We start from the raw sequence: 22,269 nt of genomic DNA, 5'->3' as shown, positions 1-22,269 counted from the left end.
GCAATTAAAACCAAAACCAGCAAAGAGAAACAAAACAGAATTGAGGCCAACTCCATGTTGAATCCAGAACATTGTCTAGTGCTATCAGAATGCACAGCTTCTCTTTTGGCATCACTGACTTTTTTCAAATCAAAAAGGTTGTCATGAGTAGCTGTATGTGTTCTAGCTATTCCTCTCTTTGACAGAGAACATTTTTTATTCTAGTAATTTCCTGGTCCCTCCATGTACTGGAAAGTCTCATCAACTTCCCTTTCAATTTCTACCCTTCTCTCAGCTTCACAATGTCCATCTCCAATTCTTCTCTTCCTTGATTCCTAATGTCTCCATTTCTGGGATATTCTATCAGCAAATATTCCTTATGATCGTTCTGACTCCCACACCTCCCTTGACTTTCGTCACACCCTGCACACTATAATAATGTGTTCCATTCTCCATGTTTCTCTGTCTCTCCTCATGGTCTAATGAAACCAACTTCCCTTCTAGTATTTCCTGTATGGTTGCCTTATTATTCAACAAGTGGACCCACACCACCACCTGCGTGTTTGACAGGCCCTTAACACTGTCCATTCCATTCTGTGTATTTCTGCTCCCACATCATCTCCCTCCAAGAATCATAATAGAAGTTCCTGGTTGTCACTTTCCACTTACCATTTCTGCTACCTTCAGGACAAATAGGCCTGTGACATTTCAACATTCAAAGGCACTGCTATTTCACTAGTTCTCTGGTCCACTTCTCCAATAAATTCAACATCTCTTCTGACAGCAGCTGTCCATGCAAGCACAGTTGGTGCAACACACTTCATCTTCTTTCCCTTACATCCCAAACACTCCTCCTCCTATTTGAAGCAGCAACTTAGTTGGACTGCTTTTAGAGCTCTGTAGTCAATGCTCACAATATAATCCTTCTGAGGAAAGGTCACTCAACCTGAAACGTTAACTCTGATTTCTCTCCACAGACGCTGAGCTTTTCCAGGCAGTTTATGTTTTTGCTTCTGATTTGCAACATCCACAGTTCTTTCGGGGTTTTCTTGAAGTTCAACAGATGCACAAGGAACAGCACCTTCAATTTTGAAGGTTAACTTTCAAGCCGTCTGGGCTCAACATTGAGTTCAACAACTTTGGTTCATAATCTATCTCTGTTCCCCCATTTCTTTCCTTTCTCTTTCACAGCATTTTTGTAGGTTTTCCAAAAGCTTTAGAGCCTGCTCAGAAATAGAGTTCCCAGGCCTCTGATAATGGCAATGAGCCTGGCCAATCTGCTTTGTTCCTGAAATGCTGGCATTATTTGTAGATCCCCTTTATTGCCCATCACTAATTTATACCACTGAGTGACTTTCTAGGCCAAGTGAGAGGGCACTAAGAATAGAATAGGACAGCAATCATACGTTGTTCATACTGGCTAGGGGTGGCAGGTTGCCTAATATCTGACATTAACTGTAGAATGTACAAACAGTGTATTGGAATGAAGAAAGTACAAAATAATATTTACCTTTTGCATTTACTAACCTTGTATGTTGTTTAGTTTTTTTCACCTTGTAATTGCAGTTGTGATTCTAAAAAGTGCTAAAAATTATTTTGGAAAATGGCATATAAAAACATACATCAAAATGCAAATTGTAATATTCTCAATAACCCATTGACTTTAGTTTGTTCAGAAAAAACAACACTGTATTGCTGTACATTCATATTTCTGTAGAGTTTTTGAAGTTTGCTTTTTCTTGCAACCTGACTAAATAAAATATTTCAGGTATCATTTGGGGGTTTTGTTTTGTTTGTTTAGAATTTTTGTCATTTCTGTTACATTAACTGGGAAGGTGAGGTATGCTTATGTGGTTCAGTAGGAATTGCTGCCTCAAACAGTCTTACATCTCAAATTACTAAAAGTAACTCTGAATGTAAATACAGTTGAGAAGTTCACCCATTTGACATTGTGGCTCCCAGCCATGTTGCAAATATGCCGTTTTATCCCCTTGATTCTCTTGGAGAGACACTTAAAGCAGAAATGTTGTTAGAGTTGAACAAAGTCAGTGAAGATTTAAATCTGCACCTTGGGTGGCATCATTTTTCTGTTATTGAAATTAGATTTTAAACATTGACAAATCTGAATTTTGATTTTTTTTTGAAAGATACAATCAGGTAGCTTTCAGCTTTAGATGAAATACATCTGCATCTAATGCTTGGTTGCCATGACCAAATTCAAACACATCCCAATTCGTTCATGGGGTGTGGGTGTTACTGGCGAGTCTAGCATTTATCCCCCTTACCTAGGTAAAATATCATGGATCTGAACACTTGGATCCTACATACAGAGCAGAACCTTAATTATGTGCTAAATTAGTATAAACTAGGACAGTGGAGATCTTCAATGCACTAACTTTCATAATGCCAGGCTGACTTTGAGTGCGAGAAGGTCATGAGCCGGAGCCTGGCACAGTAAGTTGAATGCACAATCCAGCTTCATTATTGTCTGTGTCATCTTCTGGATAAAAGGTGCCACCAACCTGCTGAGATGGATATGAAAGTTCTTCAGGGCGTACGTTGCAGAACTGAATTGTGTAAATATCTTGGTCAACTCTTATACCCAAAACAGATCAACTGATTATTTATCTCAGTGCAGTTAATAGGAGGTGTTTGCTTTGGGCAGTTTGGCTATCTTTAATTTGTTCTTTATTGCCCATCCCTGATTGCTCTTGAGAAGTTGTGAACCACCTTCTGATGAAAAGTCATATCAGACACAACATTAACTCTGTTTCTCTATCAATAAATGCACCCAAACCTGCTAAGTTTCTCTAGCACTTTATATTTTTATTTCAGATTTTCAGCATCGGCAGTATTTTATTTTTATTCTTGAAAATGAGTGACCTGTTAGATTGTCTCACAGGCAGTGAAGTGTCAAAAAACTTGCCGACTTAACAGTCACTTCAGTTGAAGTAAGTTGTTATCACTTTTGAACTTCCTGTTGATATGGAATGCATTGAATAAATGCAAGTTATTTATTTTGTTCGGCACTTTACATTGTTCTCTATTATTTTCAGGGCACATTTACAGAAATCCCAGCAAGCAACATTCGGCAAGTTATTGCACGGAGACTAACAGAATCCAAGACCACAATCCCTCACTCATATGCTAGTATTGACTGTAACATTGACCAAATCTTGAAGCTGAGGAAGCAGCTCGCCAAAGGTGAGTTTTGTTGTAACATAGACAAACCTAGCATTTGTTTCTTATGTTTCTCCACCTGTCATCAAAACCTTATCAAATACTTATGACATGAAAGCTATAAATGTAAAGTGAGAAAAGAAAACTCGTGGCTTAGGAAATATGTAAAAAGAGACATTTAGGCTAACATTTTGCACAGGATTCAACATCTGCACTGCGCATTGGTCTTTCTCTTTCAGATACTGAATGTTATACAGGTTACATAGCTTGCATTTTCTTTAATAGCGATATTAGTGACTGAACTAATATTACCACCAACTAAATAATGTAGCACATCTTCTCAGCGTTATCTTCACAGTCATATAGTTTAATATGTACATAATATATGAAACCTATGATGTCATAGCACTGTCTTGCCAGCAACACCATTGATTATAAGGGAACAGCTTATTTCTTACTGTTTCTTTCCTTCTGGCTGTCAGCGTGTCTCCTTTTTAAACCAATGGTAACTGCACACTGAAGAAAACCGGTATCTAGAACCTGAGTAGACAACTAACTGGGTATCTCTTTTATCATGTCTACAAGATGTGAAGAGAGATCATAGATTATTTTAGAAGCTATACCTTATTGTTTAAATTTAAAACAAACTTCGTTGGACTAAAACATGGATGCTGTCAATCACATGATGCATGTGATCACAGTTGACCATAATTTCTAGAAGGATTCGAATCAATGGTTAACAGAACAGCTCAGAGCTCTGACATTGTCCTCCCGGTGCGTGCACCTTTACATTGTATATATCTTGCAGTCCACCAACGCAGATTTATAGGAGTCAAGATGACTCCCCCAGCCATTCCAAACAAAAGGAATATCGTATAACTCATCATGCCTGAAGTGGTGCTAGTGATTCACCATTGATCTCAAATGAAAAATGGTCCAGATAGAAACCAATCTTACATTGAAATTTCCTCATCAAATTGAATCTGATTCATCCACAAACCCCATTGCAAGACCAAAATCTCCTCTTCTTGGAGAAGATGTTCAAATGTAATTTCTGAACTCTGAATTTGTTGGTAAGAAGCAGTTTGCTAAATACATTGAGCCAATCTGTCAAGAATCTAGGTGACACCACAGCCACAGTCCAGGTTTACCCAACTCTGCCTCTAGATCATCATTAAAATCTAATTCTGAAAGAAACCACTGGAAAAGGGGGCACAAATGTCATCTCACTGTCCCATTTTCAACAAATGTCCTTACCTTTGAGTTTTAAATTATTCCTTTCCTTTATTTCCATTCCTTAGATGCATGTGTATATAATAAAGGAACAGAAATGTATACAAATCTCTGCTGGTCTTTAGTCTTGTAATTACTAACCCTAAACTGCTGCAGCACGTTCACTTTGTATCATTTACCTGGAACAAAAAAACTTCACACCGTTCAAGGCCAGCCAGTGGTTAAACAGAAAATCATGGCAAAGCAGTGCATCTTTGTCACACAATGCATGATTAGCAGTCGAGACTGCGCTGCCAGAGCATGTGGTGAAGCCAGGTTCAGTCGAGACATTCCATAGGAAATTGGAACATTATTTGAAAAGGAGGAGTGTGCAGGGTTACAGAGAGAAGGCAGGAGAATGGTGCCAGGTGCAATGCTCATTTGGAGAGCCAACATAAATGTGATGGGCCAAATGCTGCCGTCTGCACTGTAACAGCCCTATGATTCTATGAACTGGGGCAACCATGTTTGTATTTTTGTGTTTAACCTTCATGAGATACATTACTACCCTTTTTGCTACCAATATATAATAAATTGAACATTGCACTGTTTTTTGACAGTGATTTAAGTAGCAAGCAACTGATTCAAATAGAACTCCTGCCTAAATATTTGTTGGAATGGAATGAGATTTCCTATTTAATGCAGTGTAGCATTTGGAGGAATTTGCAGAGGATATTTGAGTTAGAATCGGAAGTTTTCTGTTTTTTAGTTTGCAAATGTGTTTCAATAACACAGACCCTTCTGGTTTCATTCCTAGGACTTGGGTTTAACATTACCTCAGACTAGTGAGTATAAGTATTATTCAGTTTCCTACAGGTTTAAGTTTATGACATGAAACACTAACTGATGGGTACTACTGACACAGTCTCTTGCTCCTTCCATTAAGTTCTTCAGCTAAATAGCTCATAATTTTAACCTTTCGTAAATACATATTTTAGCCACACAAAACATAAGACAAAAAAAGTGTAGAAAAGAGAGCCAAGAATAGGGTTCATACCACGTAATGTGTGTTTAGAGAGGTTTCCCGCACTTAAAACACTGTGATTCCAGTTATTCTTGTGGCACCGAATCATAGAATCCTTACAGTATGGAAGCAGGCTTTTCGGCCCATGCCCACACTGACCCCCTGAAGGGCATCCCAAACAGACCCAACCCCCTACTCTATCCCTGTAACTCTGCATTTTTTCCCATGGCTAATCCACCTTGCCTGCACATCCCTGGACACTGCAGGCAATTTAGCATGGCCAGTCCACCTAACCTGCACATCTTTGGACTGTGGGAGGAAACCGGAGCAGCCAAATGAAACCTACGCAAACATAGAGAAAATGTGCAGACTACACACAGGCAGTGGCCTGAACTGGAATCAAACCTGGGTCCCTTTGCTGTGAGGCAGTAGTACTAATTACTGAGCCACCATACCCCCCTCTGTATAGAGGAAAGAATTTCTTACCATATTAGCATAGTCTTTAGGCAGCAATTCCATTTGAGAGGATTCAGAAGAGATTTACCAAAATATTGCTGGGAATGGAGGATTTGAGTTATAAGCAGAGGCTGAATAGGCTGGGACTTTATTCACTGGAATGTAGCAGATTGAGAGATGAAATTATAGAGGCTTATAAAACAGTGATGTATAAATAAGCTGAATGGCAGGTGTCTTTTCCCGAGAGTGGAAGATTTCAAGACTAGGGCATATTTTTAAGATGAGAGGAGAAAGAATTTAAAAAGACATGAGGGAATTTTTTTTTTACGCGCTGGTTAATGTGTGGAATGAACTGCCAAAGAAAGTGGTGGATGCGGCTGCAGTTACAACATTTAAAAGACATTTAGATAAATACATGAATAGGAAAGATTGTAGGGATATGGGCCAAGTGCAGGCAGGTGGGACTACCTTTTGGACCACAGGGTCTGTTTCCGTGCTGTATGACTCTATGACTATGACTCTATGAATCACATGCCTGTGTCAAATTATATAAAATTAGAATTAAAGTTAGAGTGCAACATCCAATTTATTATGTGTTGCCAGAGGAGTGAATAATTGTTATGGGATAGTGACTAATAATCAAACTGTGTTCAGTCTCATCAAGAGAATTAGACACCAATCTGCACCAAAATCTCAAAGCTCAAGTGGTTTACGTGGCCATTGTACATTTGAGATGTAGCTACCATCTAGAAGGTACATTGGTTATGCCATAATACTTCAAGTTTAATGAGCAGCAGTCTAGAACCAACAACAGAGAATGAGACCAACAGTGCTTCTCCACCTGTCTCCGATTTGAGGTGAATCTCGTAACTATGTTCCATGTTAATCATGAATTATGTAGTCTTTACTTGGACAAGTGCAGAATATATGTCAGTGTTCCACACAATATGCTTTCTGTTTATGGTATGGGATAGTATTTTGTGGCACCACTGTTCAACTGTCACAGTGATTGTCACTTCTCTCACCAGAAATGTTGTTGCAATCCAAGGTGTGCTGATATTGTGCAATACTTCTTTTGGCTTGAAGCCCTGATTGGAAGCTAAACTTTGCTTTCATTGTATTCCCTTCATATGTTCAACCAAGTCTACAGCTCACTCTCCAAGTGTGTAATGTCTTCTTCAGGTGAAAGTGGTCAGTTTCTACTGTGTTATGGATTAGACGTCAGAACATTTGCTGAGGCTTTCCTTCCTTCGTTTTAACTGGAAACTTGGAGGAGCCCTATTTAGATTTACAGGTAAATGCTCAATACAATAAAAAACTTCACTGGAAACTTCACTGGAGAATGCCCCTTTCCTTCTATTATTTTCAAAGTATATACAGCTAAAGCAAATTGCAGAATTTTCAGCGATTTTTATCAATAACCACATACAGGTTGAAATGGAGCGGGGGAAATTCCATGTTGTATTCAGTTCTCTGTTCTAATTTTTTGAGCAGGCACAAGAATGAATCTAACTTAGGACAATGCTCCTGCTTCTATCACACCAAGGGGAAAAGGAGCCTTTACTTCTATTTACATCTGACTTATCATTTTGCCAAACGTTAACACAAAATAATAATTGTGCCATTGTGTAAAAGAGATCCAGTGGAATATCATGAGCTCGCTGAAGACTAGTGGTTTACAAAAAAAGTGATGGATAATTTTTGCTGTCTGTCTAATAGCTCACCTTCCCAGTTAAAACATTGCAATTATTGTGGCTAAGTAAATCTGAATAATCCCCTCTCCCCTAGCTCATCACCAGAACTCAGGAGGTAAACAAAACTGACTTGTCTTGCAGACACCTGTCTGTCTGAAACTGCTGATTCTACTATGCTTAGGACCACAGCTGGCACAGACCACTGGAACTTCAGGCATGTAAAATCTCTACATTTTGACACTTTCAATCACCGCCTCCTTTCTCCCCTCTCCACCCGATGAATTTTTTAAAATTCTCACATAGACCCTATTAACATTTAAGGATCTCCAATCAAGAAATTAATCAGGCTCCTGTGTCATACTTGCCAAATCTAGTATCTGTTGCTGTTGTCTGTTTGCTGAGTGCCCATGCTGCATGTTCAGCATGTAACTGGACCATGTTATATTTTGTCTGCTCAACACCACCATGTTCCCTCCACACAGACACAAACACACACCTCTTCCACTAGAGTGTGGGTTGCAGAAGCCTGCATTAGATTGCAACAATGAGTATTTGAATTGCCCTGGTAATGTGTTTGACCAGGAATGGCATATTCGTTGCATTTACCGTCTCAAATACTTGTTTATGACTGAACTACAATCTCCATTTCTAACAGACGTTTGGATTATGTTTGTTCAAGTATTCCAATAGGATTTAATACTAGAATTTTATTTTTAATTTATTTGTGGGATGTGATCATCACTGGCTGGGCCAGCATTTATTGCACATCCCTAGATGGCCTTGAGAAGGTAGTGGTAAGCTGCCCTCTTGAACTGCTGCTGTCCATATCAGTGTAGGTAGACCCACAATGCTGTTGAGGAGGACCTCCAGGATTTTGACCCAGCAGCACTAAACAAATGGCAGTAATTCCAAGTCAGGATGGTGAGTGGTTGGAGGGAAACTTGCAGCTGGTAGTGTTCTCTTGTATCTACTTCCCTTGTCCTTCTAAATGGTAATGGTCTTAGGTTTGAAAGGTGATGTCTAAGGAGGCTTGTTGAGTTGCTACAGTGTGTAGTGCTGCTAGTGAGTGTCAGTAATTGAGAAAATGAATGTTTGTGGTGCCAGTCGAGCTGTCTGCTTTGTCCTGGATGGTGTCAAGCTTGAATGTTTGGAACTTCACTCATTCAGGCAAATGGGGAGTATTCTACCATAGTCCTGACTTGAGACTTGTAGAAGGTGAACAGGCTTTGGGGAGTCAGGAGGTGAGTTACTTGCTGCAGAATTCCTACCCTCCAATTTTGCAGCCACTTTTAATGAACAGAAACATCCTGAAGAGCCTCATAGGCCTGCAAAGAAAACAATAAGAATTGACAAAGTCATGTTAAGTCCACTTGAAGGGATAATTAAAACCAGACAAGGCCATCAGGATATCAACAGCAAATGATGTAAAGCCACACTCAAACATAGCAGTGATCCTGGAGACCTTTGTCGATAAAATGGCAGCACTTCTTTCCTGCAAAATTTTTTTTTATTTAGTAACAAGTGTTGTGTTTAGACTCATTCTCTTTTAATAGCTGCCTTGTCCCTCGAGTTTGGGAGCCTGTATCTTTGCTGTGCCTTTGCACACACATAAGAGATAATAATCACCATACTTGCATCAATCTGCTGGATTTAACAAGAGATCCACACTACACTCCAACTCTCTTTAAAATGTGTTGTGCATCTGAAAGTCATATCTTAAATGATTACACCTTACTTGGCAAATTCAAGTCCGTAGCTGTTAGCCATTTGCTGAGCACCTGTAATGCAATTTCAGTAGGAACTGCACAGGACCATTTTATATTTTACCCCTCTTTCCCAAAAACTTATTTTCAGTTGGAAAGAATTCAAAAACAGAGAAGTTATCCTAACCTTGTAAAAATCCTTTAAGCCACACAGAATTCTGTACAGTTCTTTATGCCGTATGATAAGGCACTCGAGAGTATAAAAAAGATATACATTGATGATAGCAAGATGGTGAGCTTATGATGAGTAAGCTATGTCTCTAAGAGTAGGTAGTAAAATGGGGATAACCGCAAGATCAGAATAAGAGGAACGGAGCATTTAAAAGGTTAATATTTATTAGGGAAAAGTGGAGTCCTTGAGTTTCGAGATGACTAATGAGATCCTAGATCAGGGACAATAAATGAAGTCGACTGAAGTGGTTGGCAAGGCAGGGTGCAGCAAGGCCACATTTGTGTGTGTGTGGGTGGGTAGCAGCGGTGGACTGGCCCTGACGGCAGTTTTCAAGTTGTATTGTGAGGTGGGTACATCAGAGACAGCATTGTGGATATGGAAATAAATAGCCTGTGTAAAGAAAGGATATGGGAATGAAGATGACAGTGTGCTATGTCTCCCTGTCTCATTTGTTGATCCATTCATCACAAGGGCAAGATAAACAACCCACTCAATGTTTAATAAAATTCAGATGGTAGTCTTCCAGCTGGATAACTTATGTGCGTTATGTGCACTGAAAGTCTCAGTATTTCATTCCTAGTCTCCTCTTCCCTGCACTAACCTGTCATAAAGCCCATCCACTCACCTCAATTTCAGTCTTGTTGCATGCTCTAATTTCCTTTTAAGTGGACAGATAATTTACATCTTGACCTCTGTTAATGCTCCTCTGTAACCAGCTGCCTGGGAACTCAATGACTTTTGTTGTTGGCTCTCCATAAAAATACCTTTCCAACCAGCACAGAAAAGTCTTTATTACAATGCAATTAGCTCCCAATCCAAAGTCTGGGGCATTCCAATATAGCTATGATAATTAAAAGAAGATAAAATAGTACTGAACTGATTCATTCTGTCTCAATACTGAGGGTCATGTGTATCCCTTGAAAGATTTGTCTTGCCATCTCATTGCAGGGCGGCACATGGGCTCAGTGATTGGCCCTGCTGCCTCACCAGGGACCAGGGTTCAATTCCAACCTTGGGTGACTGTGTGGAGTTTGCACATTCTCATCATGTCTGCGTGGCTTTCCTCTGGATGCCCCAGTTTCCTCCCAGAATTCAAAAATGTGCAGGCCAGTGAATTAGCCATGGTGCATGCAGGTTACAGGAATAGGGTCAGGTCTAGGTCTGGGTGGGATGTTCCTTGGAGGGTCAGTGCTGACTTGATGGGCCAAATGGCTTCTTTCTGCACTGTAATGTTTCTGTGATGGGTTAAAAGTGTGCAGCTAGAAGGCAAGGGGCTACCGTCCAAACCCAGAATTCAGATTGTGCTGACAAAGCACAATGGTAAATGTTGAATGCCTATGTGCTAATGGCTGCACGAGGGTGCTGTCTAAAGCCCTTCCTGTTTCATTTCTTCACACGGTGTCTTCCTCCAATATAATCCCTGCTGAGCCACATTTATTCCAGACTTGTCCTTACTGCTCATGTTTCTGGAGCTGCTTGTTCATGTTTAATACTGTTCAGGCAAAAGCTGAACAGAGAGGGTTTTCAGATCAGATTTGGCTGTCCTGACTTGGATGGAAATAAAGAAGACTTTTCTATTGTATAACATTTTAAATGCTTCCTCTTGAATCAATAGATGTATATGAAGTGAAACATTTTGTGTTGGATATAGAGCCTGAACTGTTCATTACTGTTCATATGTATAGAGACCATTCATTGTACCAAGATACTGTTAACTATGTATTACTTGAGTACAAATCTGTAAGTTATTGAAGGATTACATCTAGAAATTGACCCTGATTACATTATGAGACTGCTCAAATTCGGAATTGACGAAAGCAATAAGTCCTGGCCCAGCCAATTCCACCCACAGCACATGAACATTTTCTTTATATATTATAGGTAATCCTCTGTGAGCCTGGACCAAGTAAATAGCTGTAGCAAACACAGTATACCACATACCACAAGCTACCACACAGACAGCAAACTGTGAGACCCTGTGCCACACATAGACACACAGGGAATATATGACCATGTACCCCACAGGTGCACACACACATCACGGACAATGTATAATCCTGTTTTAAATACACACACCACACACCAGGACCGCACATGTCTTGCACCTTGTTGTATGAACATGCATCACAGACTGTGACTCTGTATGTCATAGACACTACAAGCTATGGGAGACCCCATAGCTCAAATCACTACACACACAGACTGTATGATCCTGTGGTCCACACGTGCACTCTGCAAACTATGTGTAATTCTATATATCAGGAACACACATCCACACAATGTGACCCTGTACCTTTATAAACACTGCAGATTATGTGAGATGCCATATGCCACGTAAATGCAAACCCTCCACAGACTGCATGTGGCCCCACACGTATAGCACAGATAATGCAGTTCTTTCATGTAGTACAGGACCACTGCTGCAGAACACTGATGAGCTGACCACCTCCTAAATCGCAAATTTGTTGATTACTGTAATATGACACAACATTCAAGTCAAGTTGCACAAGACATTTGGACAGTGACAAGGATTAGAGCCAGTGTAGGAAAAGGGTCACTAGCTGCTCTTCATTACCGACATTTTTTTCTGCTTCCCAGTCATGGAATTCAGTAGAAACTGTGCTGTGTTAAGGACAACACTGGCTCCTTTTTTTTCCACTCCTTTTCTCTGCTAATCTCCCCAAAAATCCTTTCCAAATGTACATTCAAAACATATTATTCATACACAACATTGATTGTGGCATTTTTAAGTCAATATTTGAAGCCTTATAAAGTCCTTCCAAAAATGGAGTTGACCTTGTAGGCCAATTATAAAATGTGAGCCATCTGTGCTGGTGTAGGTGATCAATGTTTTGAAGAGTGAAATAAAAGAATGACATCGGTAATTCTAATTAAATCAATGTGTCACCTTTTAAATTAAACATTTCCACAAGGTTAGTTTGAATCATAATCATATCATTTTAAAAATAGACAACTTCATATGTTCTGCATCTGCCACGGAGTTCATCTAATTCATTTTGGCTCACTTCGGCATCATTGTCAGAATCTCTCTCTGAATCAAGTTTTGTTCTTTGTTTCAGAACCACACTTACGCAACAAATCATTTTCCTCTCTATCTACTGAATTGGACTTCCCACACATATTGGGTGATCTGGTGAAAGATTGTATTCTGAGGAAGGGTCACTCATCCCAGAACGTTAACTCTGATTTCTCTCCACAGGTGTTGCCAGATCTGCTGAGCCATTCCAACAATTTCTGTTTTTTTGTCTGATTTACAGCATCCACAGTCCTTTCAGTTTTTATAATGATTATGCACTGTTGGGAATACAAGTTTAAGGACCATGAGAATGCACCCAAATATCAGTATCTCATTCTACCTCAAACACTAAAAGTTGAGCTGCTATTTCCATTCAAAAACCCAAATCTAACGAACTTTCCGATTGAGTTGAATATTCTCCATCACTATTGTGGTCAGCATTTTGGACTTGTCAATACAAAACGAAGGGAACCATGATAAATTGTCCAGTTTTATTCTTTGGGATCCTCAGCCCACAAGGATGTTTTTTTCCCTTCTGTTTTTCTTAAAAATCATGTTGTGTGTCTCTGCAGAACTGTATAGTCGTACGTCATATGAATGTTTGTTTGGGATTGGAAGGGTATCGTTTAATTCTAGATTACAATTATGAACCAGTTTTAAAAAATAAATTTTGTTCATAACAAAAAGTTACTTTTGAGTTTGCGGAAATCCTGTGAAATTCTCTTTTATTCTGGATAACTATAATAAAGGAAAGAGCTTGGCCATTTTGATGATTAAATCAAAACATAGACACTAATTGACTAAAATAAAACAAAGAACTGCAAAGCTGAAGATCTGAAACATAAACATAAACATAAATTGCTGGAGATCTCAGCAGGTCTGGCAACATCTCTGGAGAGAAAACAGAGAATCTAGTCACAACAGTCCCTTCACACCCACAATGAGTTAGCGAACTTTCTCTGGACTGCTTTCAATGCCTGTATATCTTTCTTCGGATACGGAGCTCAAAACTGTTCACAGTATTCTAGTACCTTGTTACATTTTAAAAAGACTTCCTGATCTTTTTATACTGCATCCCCTTTGAAGTAAATGCCAGCAATCCTTCTGTATTAGATATTTGCATGCTAGTTTTTTGTGATTCATGCATGAGGACTCCCAAACCCCTGTGCTGCAACTTTCTACTGTCTGTCTTCATTTAAATAATATTTGGCTCCTCTATTCTTCCTGCCAAAGTGTATTAATTCATATTTTCCCCACATTACATTCTATCTGTCACGTTTTCCCACTCCCCTAACTTGTCTATATCCTTCTGCAGCATCTTCAAGTCATCCTCACCACTTTCCTTACCTAAAGACCGTAAGATATAAAACCAGAATTAGGCCATTCAGCCCATCACTATTCGATTATGGCTGATATATTTCACGTTCTCCAGCCTTTTCCATGTAACCCTTGATTCTGTTACCAATCAGAAACCTCTGTCTTAAATACATTCAATGTCTCAGAGACCGCTTTGTAGAGCACCTGCGCTCGGTTCGCAACAAACGACGACACCTTCCAGTCGCGAACCGCTTCAACTCCCCGTCCCACTCCCTGGGCGACATGTCCATCCTGGGCCACCTCCAGTGTCACAACGATGCCAACTGGAAAATGGAGGAGCAGCATCTCATATTCCGCCTTGGGAGCCTACAACCCAATGGTCTCAATGTAGACTTTACTAGTTTCTAAATCTCCTCACCCCTGGCCTCGTCCCATGACCAACCCTCCTTCTCATCCCTGCCCCCTTGACCTGTCCGTCTTCTCTCCCACCTCTCCGCTCCTCCCACCTCACTGACCAATCCCCGCCACTGCCTACCTGCACTCCCCTATCGCCATCCACCTACCTTCCCCAGCCCCTCTCACCCCCACCTCCTTGACCTATCCATCTTCTCTCCCACCTGTCTGCCCCTCCCACCTCACTGACCAATCCCCACCACTGCCTACCTGCACTCCCCTATCACCATCCCACCTGCCTTCCCAGCTCCACCCCTCCTCTCTATTTATTTCAGTACTCCCTTTCCCCACCCCCATTTCTGAAGAAGGGTCCCGACCCGAAACGTCAGCTTTCTTGCTCCTCTGATGCCGCCTGGCCTGCTGTGTTCCTCCAGCTCCACACGGTGTTATTTCTGACTCCAGCATCGGCAGTTCTTACTGTCTTTAACTGATTAGACCTAGAGTCCTCAACCACTTCTCGTATGACAAGTTCTTCATCCCCAGGATCTTTCTTGTAAACCTCTTTGTCCTGGATGGTGTCAAGCTTCTTGAGTGTTGTTGGAGCTGTACCTACCCAGGCAAGTGGGGAGTATTCCATTACACTCCTGACTCGGGTCTTGTATGTTCTGTTCCACCAAAAAGACAAACCCAGCAGAGATAGCAACACAGGGAGTTGCTATGTGCATCATTTTATTTCAACAGGCCAAACATGGACAAAGAAAGCTGCTCTTCATCACCCTTCTCCCCCCACCCCCCCACCCCAAATCTCGGGTGATGACTCTATGCTCCTCCATTTTGAACTTCGCTTAGAGGAAGCACTGACAAGAGTGCAGAATATACACTAGGTGGGAAATTTCAATGTCCATCATCAAGCATTGCTTGGCAACATCTCCTGTAATCAAACTGGTCGAGTCTAAAAGGACATAGCTGCCAGACTGGGTCTGTTGCAGGTGGTGAGGGAACCAACAAGAAGGAAAAACATACTTTACCTCATCCTTACCATCAAGTTGTCTTGACAGTATCTGTCAGAACAGCCACCAGGCAGTCCCATCTTCACATTCAGGATGCTCTCCATTGTGTTGTGTGGCACCATCACCAGACTAAAGCCAATGACCATATCAGCAGCGATTCAAACGGAGAAAGAAACCTCCAGTGCTGTCTGTTCCAGCAGTAACATGCACACCCAGGGAAATAGTAAGGAAAGAGATCAGTCTGAGACTGGTGCATTTGGGAAAAGGAGTAAGTCAAATAGACAGGACCAGCAGGAACAAAGAAGAGATCAACGTAGAACTGATAAATTAAACTGCATTTATTTCAATGCAAGAAGCGTAGCAGGTAAGGCAGAGGAACTTGGGGCATGATTAGGAACACGGGACTGGGATGTAGCTCAGGAATGGTCAGGACTGGCAACTTAATGTGCCAGGGTATACGTGCTATAGGAAGGATCAAAAGGGGCAGTGGGGGTGGGTGGCAGTGACAGCGGGGGAGTGGCATTTTTGATTAGGGAATACATTATGGCTGTATTTAGGGAAGATACTCCTGGGAATCTGTCCAGGGAAGTTATTTGGATAGAACTGAGAAGTAAGAAAGGGAATGATCACCTTATTGGGATTGTACTATAAACCCCCCAGTAGTCAGCGGGAAATTGAGAAACAAATTTGTAAGGAGATCTCAGTTATCTGTAAGAATGGAAGAGTGGTTATCGTAGGGGATTTTAACTTTCCAAACATAGACTGGGACTGCCATAGTGTTAACAGCTTGGATAGAGAGGAATTTAAGTGTGTACAAGAAAATTTTCTGATTCAATATGTGAATGTACCTACTAGAGAAGATGCAAAACTTGACCTACTCTTGGGAAATAAGGCAGGGCAGATGATTGAGGTGTCAGCGGTGGGGGGGCACTTTGGGGCCAGCGACCAAAATCCTATTAGTTTTGAAACAGTGATGGAAAAGGATAGACCGATCTAAAAGTTAAAGTTTTAAATTTGAGGAAGGCCAAGTTTGTTGATTGGGGGCGGATGTTTGCTGGTAAATGGATAGCTGGAAAATGGGAAGCCTTCAAAAATGAGATAGAGAGTTTAGAGACAGTATGTTCCTGTTAAGATGAAGGGCAAGGCTCGTAGGTGTAGGGAATGCTGGATGACTAGAGAAATTGAGGTTTTGGTTCAGAATAAGAAGAAAGCATATGTTAGGTATAGGCAGCAGAGATCGAGTGATTCCCTAGAAGAGTATAAAGGCAACAGGAGTATACTTGACAGGGAAATCAGGAAGACAAAAAGGGGACATGAGATAGCTTTGGCAAACAGGGTTAAGGAGAATCCAAAGGGATTCTACAAATACATTAAAGACAAAAGTGTAACTAGGGAGAGAATAGGGCCCCTTAAAAATCAGCAAGGTCGCCTATGTTTGAAACAGCAGGAGATGGGCCAGATACTAAACAAGTATTTTGCATCAGTGTTTACTGTGGAGAAGGATATGGAAAATGGAGAATGTGGGGAAATAAGTAGTGACCTTTTCAAACATGTCCATATTACAGAGGAGGTGCTGGATATCTTTAAAATGCATAAAGGTGGATAAATCCCCAGGACCTGATCAGGTGTACCCTTGAACTGTGTGGGAAGCTAGGGAAGTGATTGCTGGGCCCCTTGCTGAGATATTTGTAACATCGATAGTGACAGGCAAGGTGCTGGAACTCTGGAGGTTGGCTAATGTGGTGCCACTATTTAAGAAAGGTGGTAAGGAAAAGCCAGGGAACTGTAGACCAGTGAGCCTGACATTGGTGGTGGGTAAGTTGTTGGAGGGAATCCTGATAGACAGGATTTACATGTATTTGGAAAGGCAAGGACTGATTTAGTGATAGTAAAAATCGCTTTGTGTGTGGGAAATCGTGTCTCATGAACTTGGTTGAGTTTCTTGAAGAAGTAACAAAGAAGATTGATGCAGGCAGAGCAATGGACATGATCTATATAGACTTCAATAAGGCGTTCGACAAGGTTCCTCATGGTAAACAGGTTAGCAAGGATAGATCACATGGAATATAGGAAGAACCAGCTATTTGGATACAGAACTGGCTTGAAGGTAGGAGGCAGAGGGTAGTGGTGGAGGGTTACTTTTCAGTGGTTTGCCACAAGGACCGGTGCTGGGTCCACTGTTTTTCGTCATTTATAGAAATGATTTGGGCGTGAACATAAGAGAAATGGTTAGTAAGTTTGCAGGTGACTCCAAAATTGGAGATGTAGTGGACAGCAAGGAAGGTTTTCCAGCCGTCCATTTATCCTTGTCCACCTTCCGCAGGGACTGTTCCCTCCGGGATACCCTGGTCCACACCTCCTTCACCCCCAACACATCCCCACAGCCCATGGCACCTTCCTCTGTAACCGGCGAAGGTGCAACACCTGCCCATTTACCTCCTCCCTCCCCAGTATCCAAGGGCCCAAACATACCTTCCAGGTTAAGCAACACTTCACCTGCACTTCCCAGAATCTAGTCTACTGCATTCGCTGCTCACAATGTGGTCTCCTCTACATTGAGGGAATGAAGCATAGATTGGGTGATCGCTTTGCAGAACATCTATGTTCTGCTTGAAAAAAAAGACCCTGAACTACCCATTGCCTGCCACTTTAATGCACCACCCTGCTCCCTGGTTAACATCTCTATCTTTGGCTTGCTGCAGTGTTCCAGCGAAGCTCAATGCAAGCTGGAAGAACACCTCATTTTCCGCTTGGGGACCCTGCAGCCCTCCAGGCTCAGTACTGAGTTCAATAATTTTAGGGCCTAAATTCTGCCATGTCCCAGCCCCCTAACCCACGCACCAGGCCTTGTTACCACATAGCCTGCCATTACACACCCCCTGTTGCTAGTCACTAATAGTCCCCATTAACAACAATTCACCCTCCCAGCCTGATCGTTATCAACTCTTTGGCTGTCCAACTGCTCTCCTCTCTCTTTAGGCTCTATCCTCCTGTTTTTCCCTACCCCATCCCCCTCCCTTTTTCTGCATATAAACTGATGTTATGCTGACAATGCCCTATTTTACCACTCACTTCCAAGTACACTGCAATCTCATCCTTAATAATTGACTTTAAAATCTTACCAATGACTGCAATAATGCTAACAAGCCTATAGTTTCCTGTCTTCCGCCTTCCTCCCTTCTTAAACAGGGTGTTCCATTAGTCAGTTTCCAATCCTTTGGGATCCTCCCTGACTCCAGTGATTCCTGATAGATCACTTCCAATGCCTGTACAATCTCCTCAGTTATTCCCTTCAGAACTCTGGGGTATAGTCCATCCAGTCTGGATGATTTATGCACCTTCTGATCTTTCAGTTTCCCTCTCTTTAGTGATGGCCCCTACACTCACCTCTGCCCTCTGACTGTCTTGAAGTCCTGGCATGCTCCTGCTGTCTTCCACTGTGAAAACTGATGCAAAGTTAATCCACAGTTTCTTTGTTGCCCATTACTACTTCTCCAGCCTCATTTCCAGTGGTTCAGTGTCCACTGTTGCCTCTTAACTTTTAGTTATGTAAAAAGCTCTTGGAATCTACTAGCTAGTTGACTCGCAAATTTAATTTTCTCCTCCCTTATTGCTTTTATAGTTATCCTCTGCTTCCTAATCCTCTGGCCGCCCACTAATCTTCACCACATTGTGTTTTTTTCTTTTACTTTTATACTGTCCTTGACTTCTCTTGTCAGGTTCCCCATCTTCCCCTTAGTTTGTTTCTTGTTTCTTAGGCTGAATTTCTTCTATGCCTTCTGAATTACCCCCAGAAACCCCGACACTGCTGCTCTATCATCTTCCCTGCTAGCCTCCCCTTCCAATCAACTCTGGCCAGCTCCTCCCTTGTGTCTCTGTTGTTACCTTTACTCAATTGGAATATCATTACATCTGATTCAAACTTCTCCCTCTCAAATTGTATGGTGAATTATATCATATTATGGTCACTGCTCCAGAGGGATTCCTTTTCCTTAAGCTCCGTAACCAAGTCCGCATAATTACGCGTCACCAAGTCCAGAATTGCCTCTTCCCCAGTGGACTCACAAGCTACTCCCAATCACATATCGTAGATATTGCACAAAGTCCTTTTCTTGAGACCCACTGCCAACCTGATTTAGCCAGTCCACTTATGGAGAATAGGGTTGAATCCATTTGTGTGGAAATAGAAATTCTAAGAAAAAGAAGTCACTGATAGGCATAGTCTATAAGCCACCAAGCAATAACATCACATTGGGATGAGCAATAAACAAAGAAATAACTAATGGCTGTAAAAATGGTACGGCAATTATCATGGGGGATTTTAATCTACATGTCGATTGGTCAAACCAGGTTGGTCAAGACAGCCTTGAGGAGGCGTTCATTGAATGTATCCACGATAGCTTTCTTCAACAGTATATAATGGAACCGATGAGGGAGGAAGCTATCCTAGATCTGATCCTGTGTAATGAGACAGGGATAATTAATGATCTCATAGTTAGGGATCCTCTTGGAAGGAAAAAACACAGCATGGTTGAACTTAGAATACAGATGGAAAGTGAGAAGATAAAATACAATACCAGGGTCCTCTATTTAAACAAAGGAGACTACAACAGGATAAGGGAGGAGTTGGCTAAAGTAGACTGGAAGCAAAGACTCTGGTGGGACAGTTGAGGAACAGTGGAGGACTTTCAAAGCAATTTTTCAAAGTGCTCAGCAGCAGTATTTACCAATGAAACAGAAGGACTGTAGGAAAACGGGTAATCAGCCATGGATGCCTAAGGAAATAAGGGAGGCTATCAAATTGAAAGATAAGGCAGACAAAGTGGCAAAGACTAGTGGGAAACTAGAAGATTGGGAAAAGTTAAAAGGTCAATAGAAAGCTACAAAAAAGGCTGTAAAGTAAGGTAAGATAGATAATGAGACTAAAGTAGCTCAGAATATAAAAGCATAGCAGAAGTTTCTACAAATATATAAAACGAAAAAGAGTGGCTAATGTAAACATAGGTCCTTTAGAGGAAGGGAAGGGGGATTTAATAACGGGAAATGAGGAAATAGCTGAGGCATTGAACAAGTATTTTGTGTCAGCCTTCACAGTGGAGGAGACGAATAACTTGCCAGTAATTGATGAAAGGACTAAAGTGGGTGAGGATCTACACACGATCATTATCGTGAAAGAGGTAGTGTTAGGCAAGCTAATAGAGCTAAAGGTAGACAAGTCTCCTGGCCCTAATGGAATGCATCCCAAGGTAGTAAAAGAGATGGCGGAACTAATAGCAAATGCACTTGTAATTTTCTGAACTCTGGGGCGGTTCCAGCGGATTGGAAAACAGCCAATGTGACGTCATTGTTCAGAAAAGGAAGTAGACAAAAGATGGAGAATTATAGGCTAGTTAGCTTAACTTCTGTAGTGGGGAAAATGTTTGAATCTATCATGAAAGAAGAAATAGCAAGACATCGAGATAGAAGTCGCTCCATTGGGCGGACGCAACATGAGTTTATGAAAGGCAGATCATGCTTGACTAATTTGCTGGAATTCTATGAAGACATCACTAGCACGGTGGACCCAGTAGATGTGGTGTATCTGGATTTCCAAAAAGCATTCGACAGGGTGCTGCACAAAAGGCTGCTGCATAAGATAAACATGCATGGTGTTACAGGCAGTATATTGGCATGGATAAAGGATTGATTAACTAACAGGAAGCAAAGATTGGGGATAAATGAGTGTTTTTCTGGTTGGCAATCAGTGACTAGTGGTGTGCCTCTGGGATAAGTATTGGGACCACAATTGTTGATAATTTACATGGATGATTTGGACTTGGGGACGATGTGAAGTGTGTCAAAGTTTGTGGATGACACTAAGATGACTGGTAGAGCCAAGTGCGCAGGGGTCTCTGAAAGTTTGCAGAGGGATACAGATGGTTTAAGTGAGTGGGCAAGGGTCTGGCAGAATTCAATGTTAATAAATGTGAAGTCATCGATTTTGGTAGAAATAACAGTGAAAAGGACGATTGTTTGAATGGTAAAAAATTGAGCATGCTGCTGTGAAGAGGGACCTGGGTGTCCTGGTGCATGAATCACAGAAGGTTGGTTTGCAGGTACAACAGGTAATTAAGAAGGCAAATGGAATATTGCCCTTCATTGCTAAAGGGATTGAGTTTAAAAGCAGGGAGGTTATGTTGCAGCTGTATAGGGGGCTGGTTGAGGCCACACCTGGAGCACTGCGTGCTGTTTTAGTCTCCTTACTTGAGAAAGGATGTACTGGCACTGGAGGGGGTGCAGAGGAGATTCACTGGGTTGATTCCAGAATTAGGAGAGTTGACTTATGAGGAGAGGCTGTATAGACTAGGATTATATTCATTGGAATTTAGAAGAATGAGGGGGATCTTATAGAAACATATAAAATTATGTAGGGAATAGATAAGATAGAAGCAGGGAGGTTGTTTCCACTGGCGGGTGAAACTAGAACAAGGGGGCATAGCTTCAAAATTAGGGAGAGCAGATTTAGGACTGAATTGAGGAGAAACTTATTCACCCAAAAAGTTGAATCAATGGAATTCCCTTCCCAGTGAAGTAGTTGAGGCTTCCTCATTGAATGTTTTTAAAACTAAGATAAGTTTTTGAACAGTAAAGGAATTAGGGATTATGGTGAGAGGGTGGGTAGGTGGAACTGAGGCCATGAAAAGATCAGTCATGATCTTATTGAATGCTGGAGCAGGCTCGAAGGACCAGATGGCCTATTCCTGCTCCTGGTTCTTATGTCACCTATATAAAGAATCCCCCATGATTATTGTTATAGAAAATGCATGTAAGAAAGACACTATCTCCTTATTTATTTTCTTTCCCATATCCTGACTACTGCAAGGAGGCCTATACACAGCTCCCATCAAAGTCTTCACTCAGAGATTGTAAGAACTGCCGATGCTGGAGTCTGAAATTATCTCTGAAGAAGGATCCCGACCTAACACATCAGCTTTCCTGCTCCTCTGATGCTGCCTGACCTGCTGTGTTCCTCCAGCTCCACACTGTGTTATC

At 41.4% G+C, this 22,269-nt stretch overlaps 1 protein-coding gene across 1 annotated transcript in view; it reads left to right on the top strand.

Annotated features, from left to right (window-relative positions):
• The window catches only part of pdhx (pyruvate dehydrogenase complex component X), an 85,927-nt gene that overhangs the window by 19,986 nt on the left and 43,672 nt on the right, over window positions 1-22,269 (top strand). The window contains 3 exon segments of the mRNA XM_048607295.1: window positions 3,036-3,183; window positions 5,101-5,131; window positions 16,939-16,966. Coding sequence (XP_048463252.1) covers window positions 3,036-3,183; window positions 5,101-5,131; window positions 16,939-16,966 — 207 coding nt within the window.

Source organism: Rhincodon typus, chromosome 17, assembly GCF_021869965.1.
Source record: "Rhincodon typus isolate 14 chromosome 17, sRhiTyp1.1, whole genome shotgun sequence".
Lineage (NCBI taxonomy): Eukaryota > Metazoa > Chordata > Chondrichthyes > Orectolobiformes > Rhincodontidae > Rhincodon > Rhincodon typus.
The sequence above is the reverse complement of the archived record's forward strand: the minus strand, read 5'-3'. Positions and strand labels throughout refer to the sequence as shown.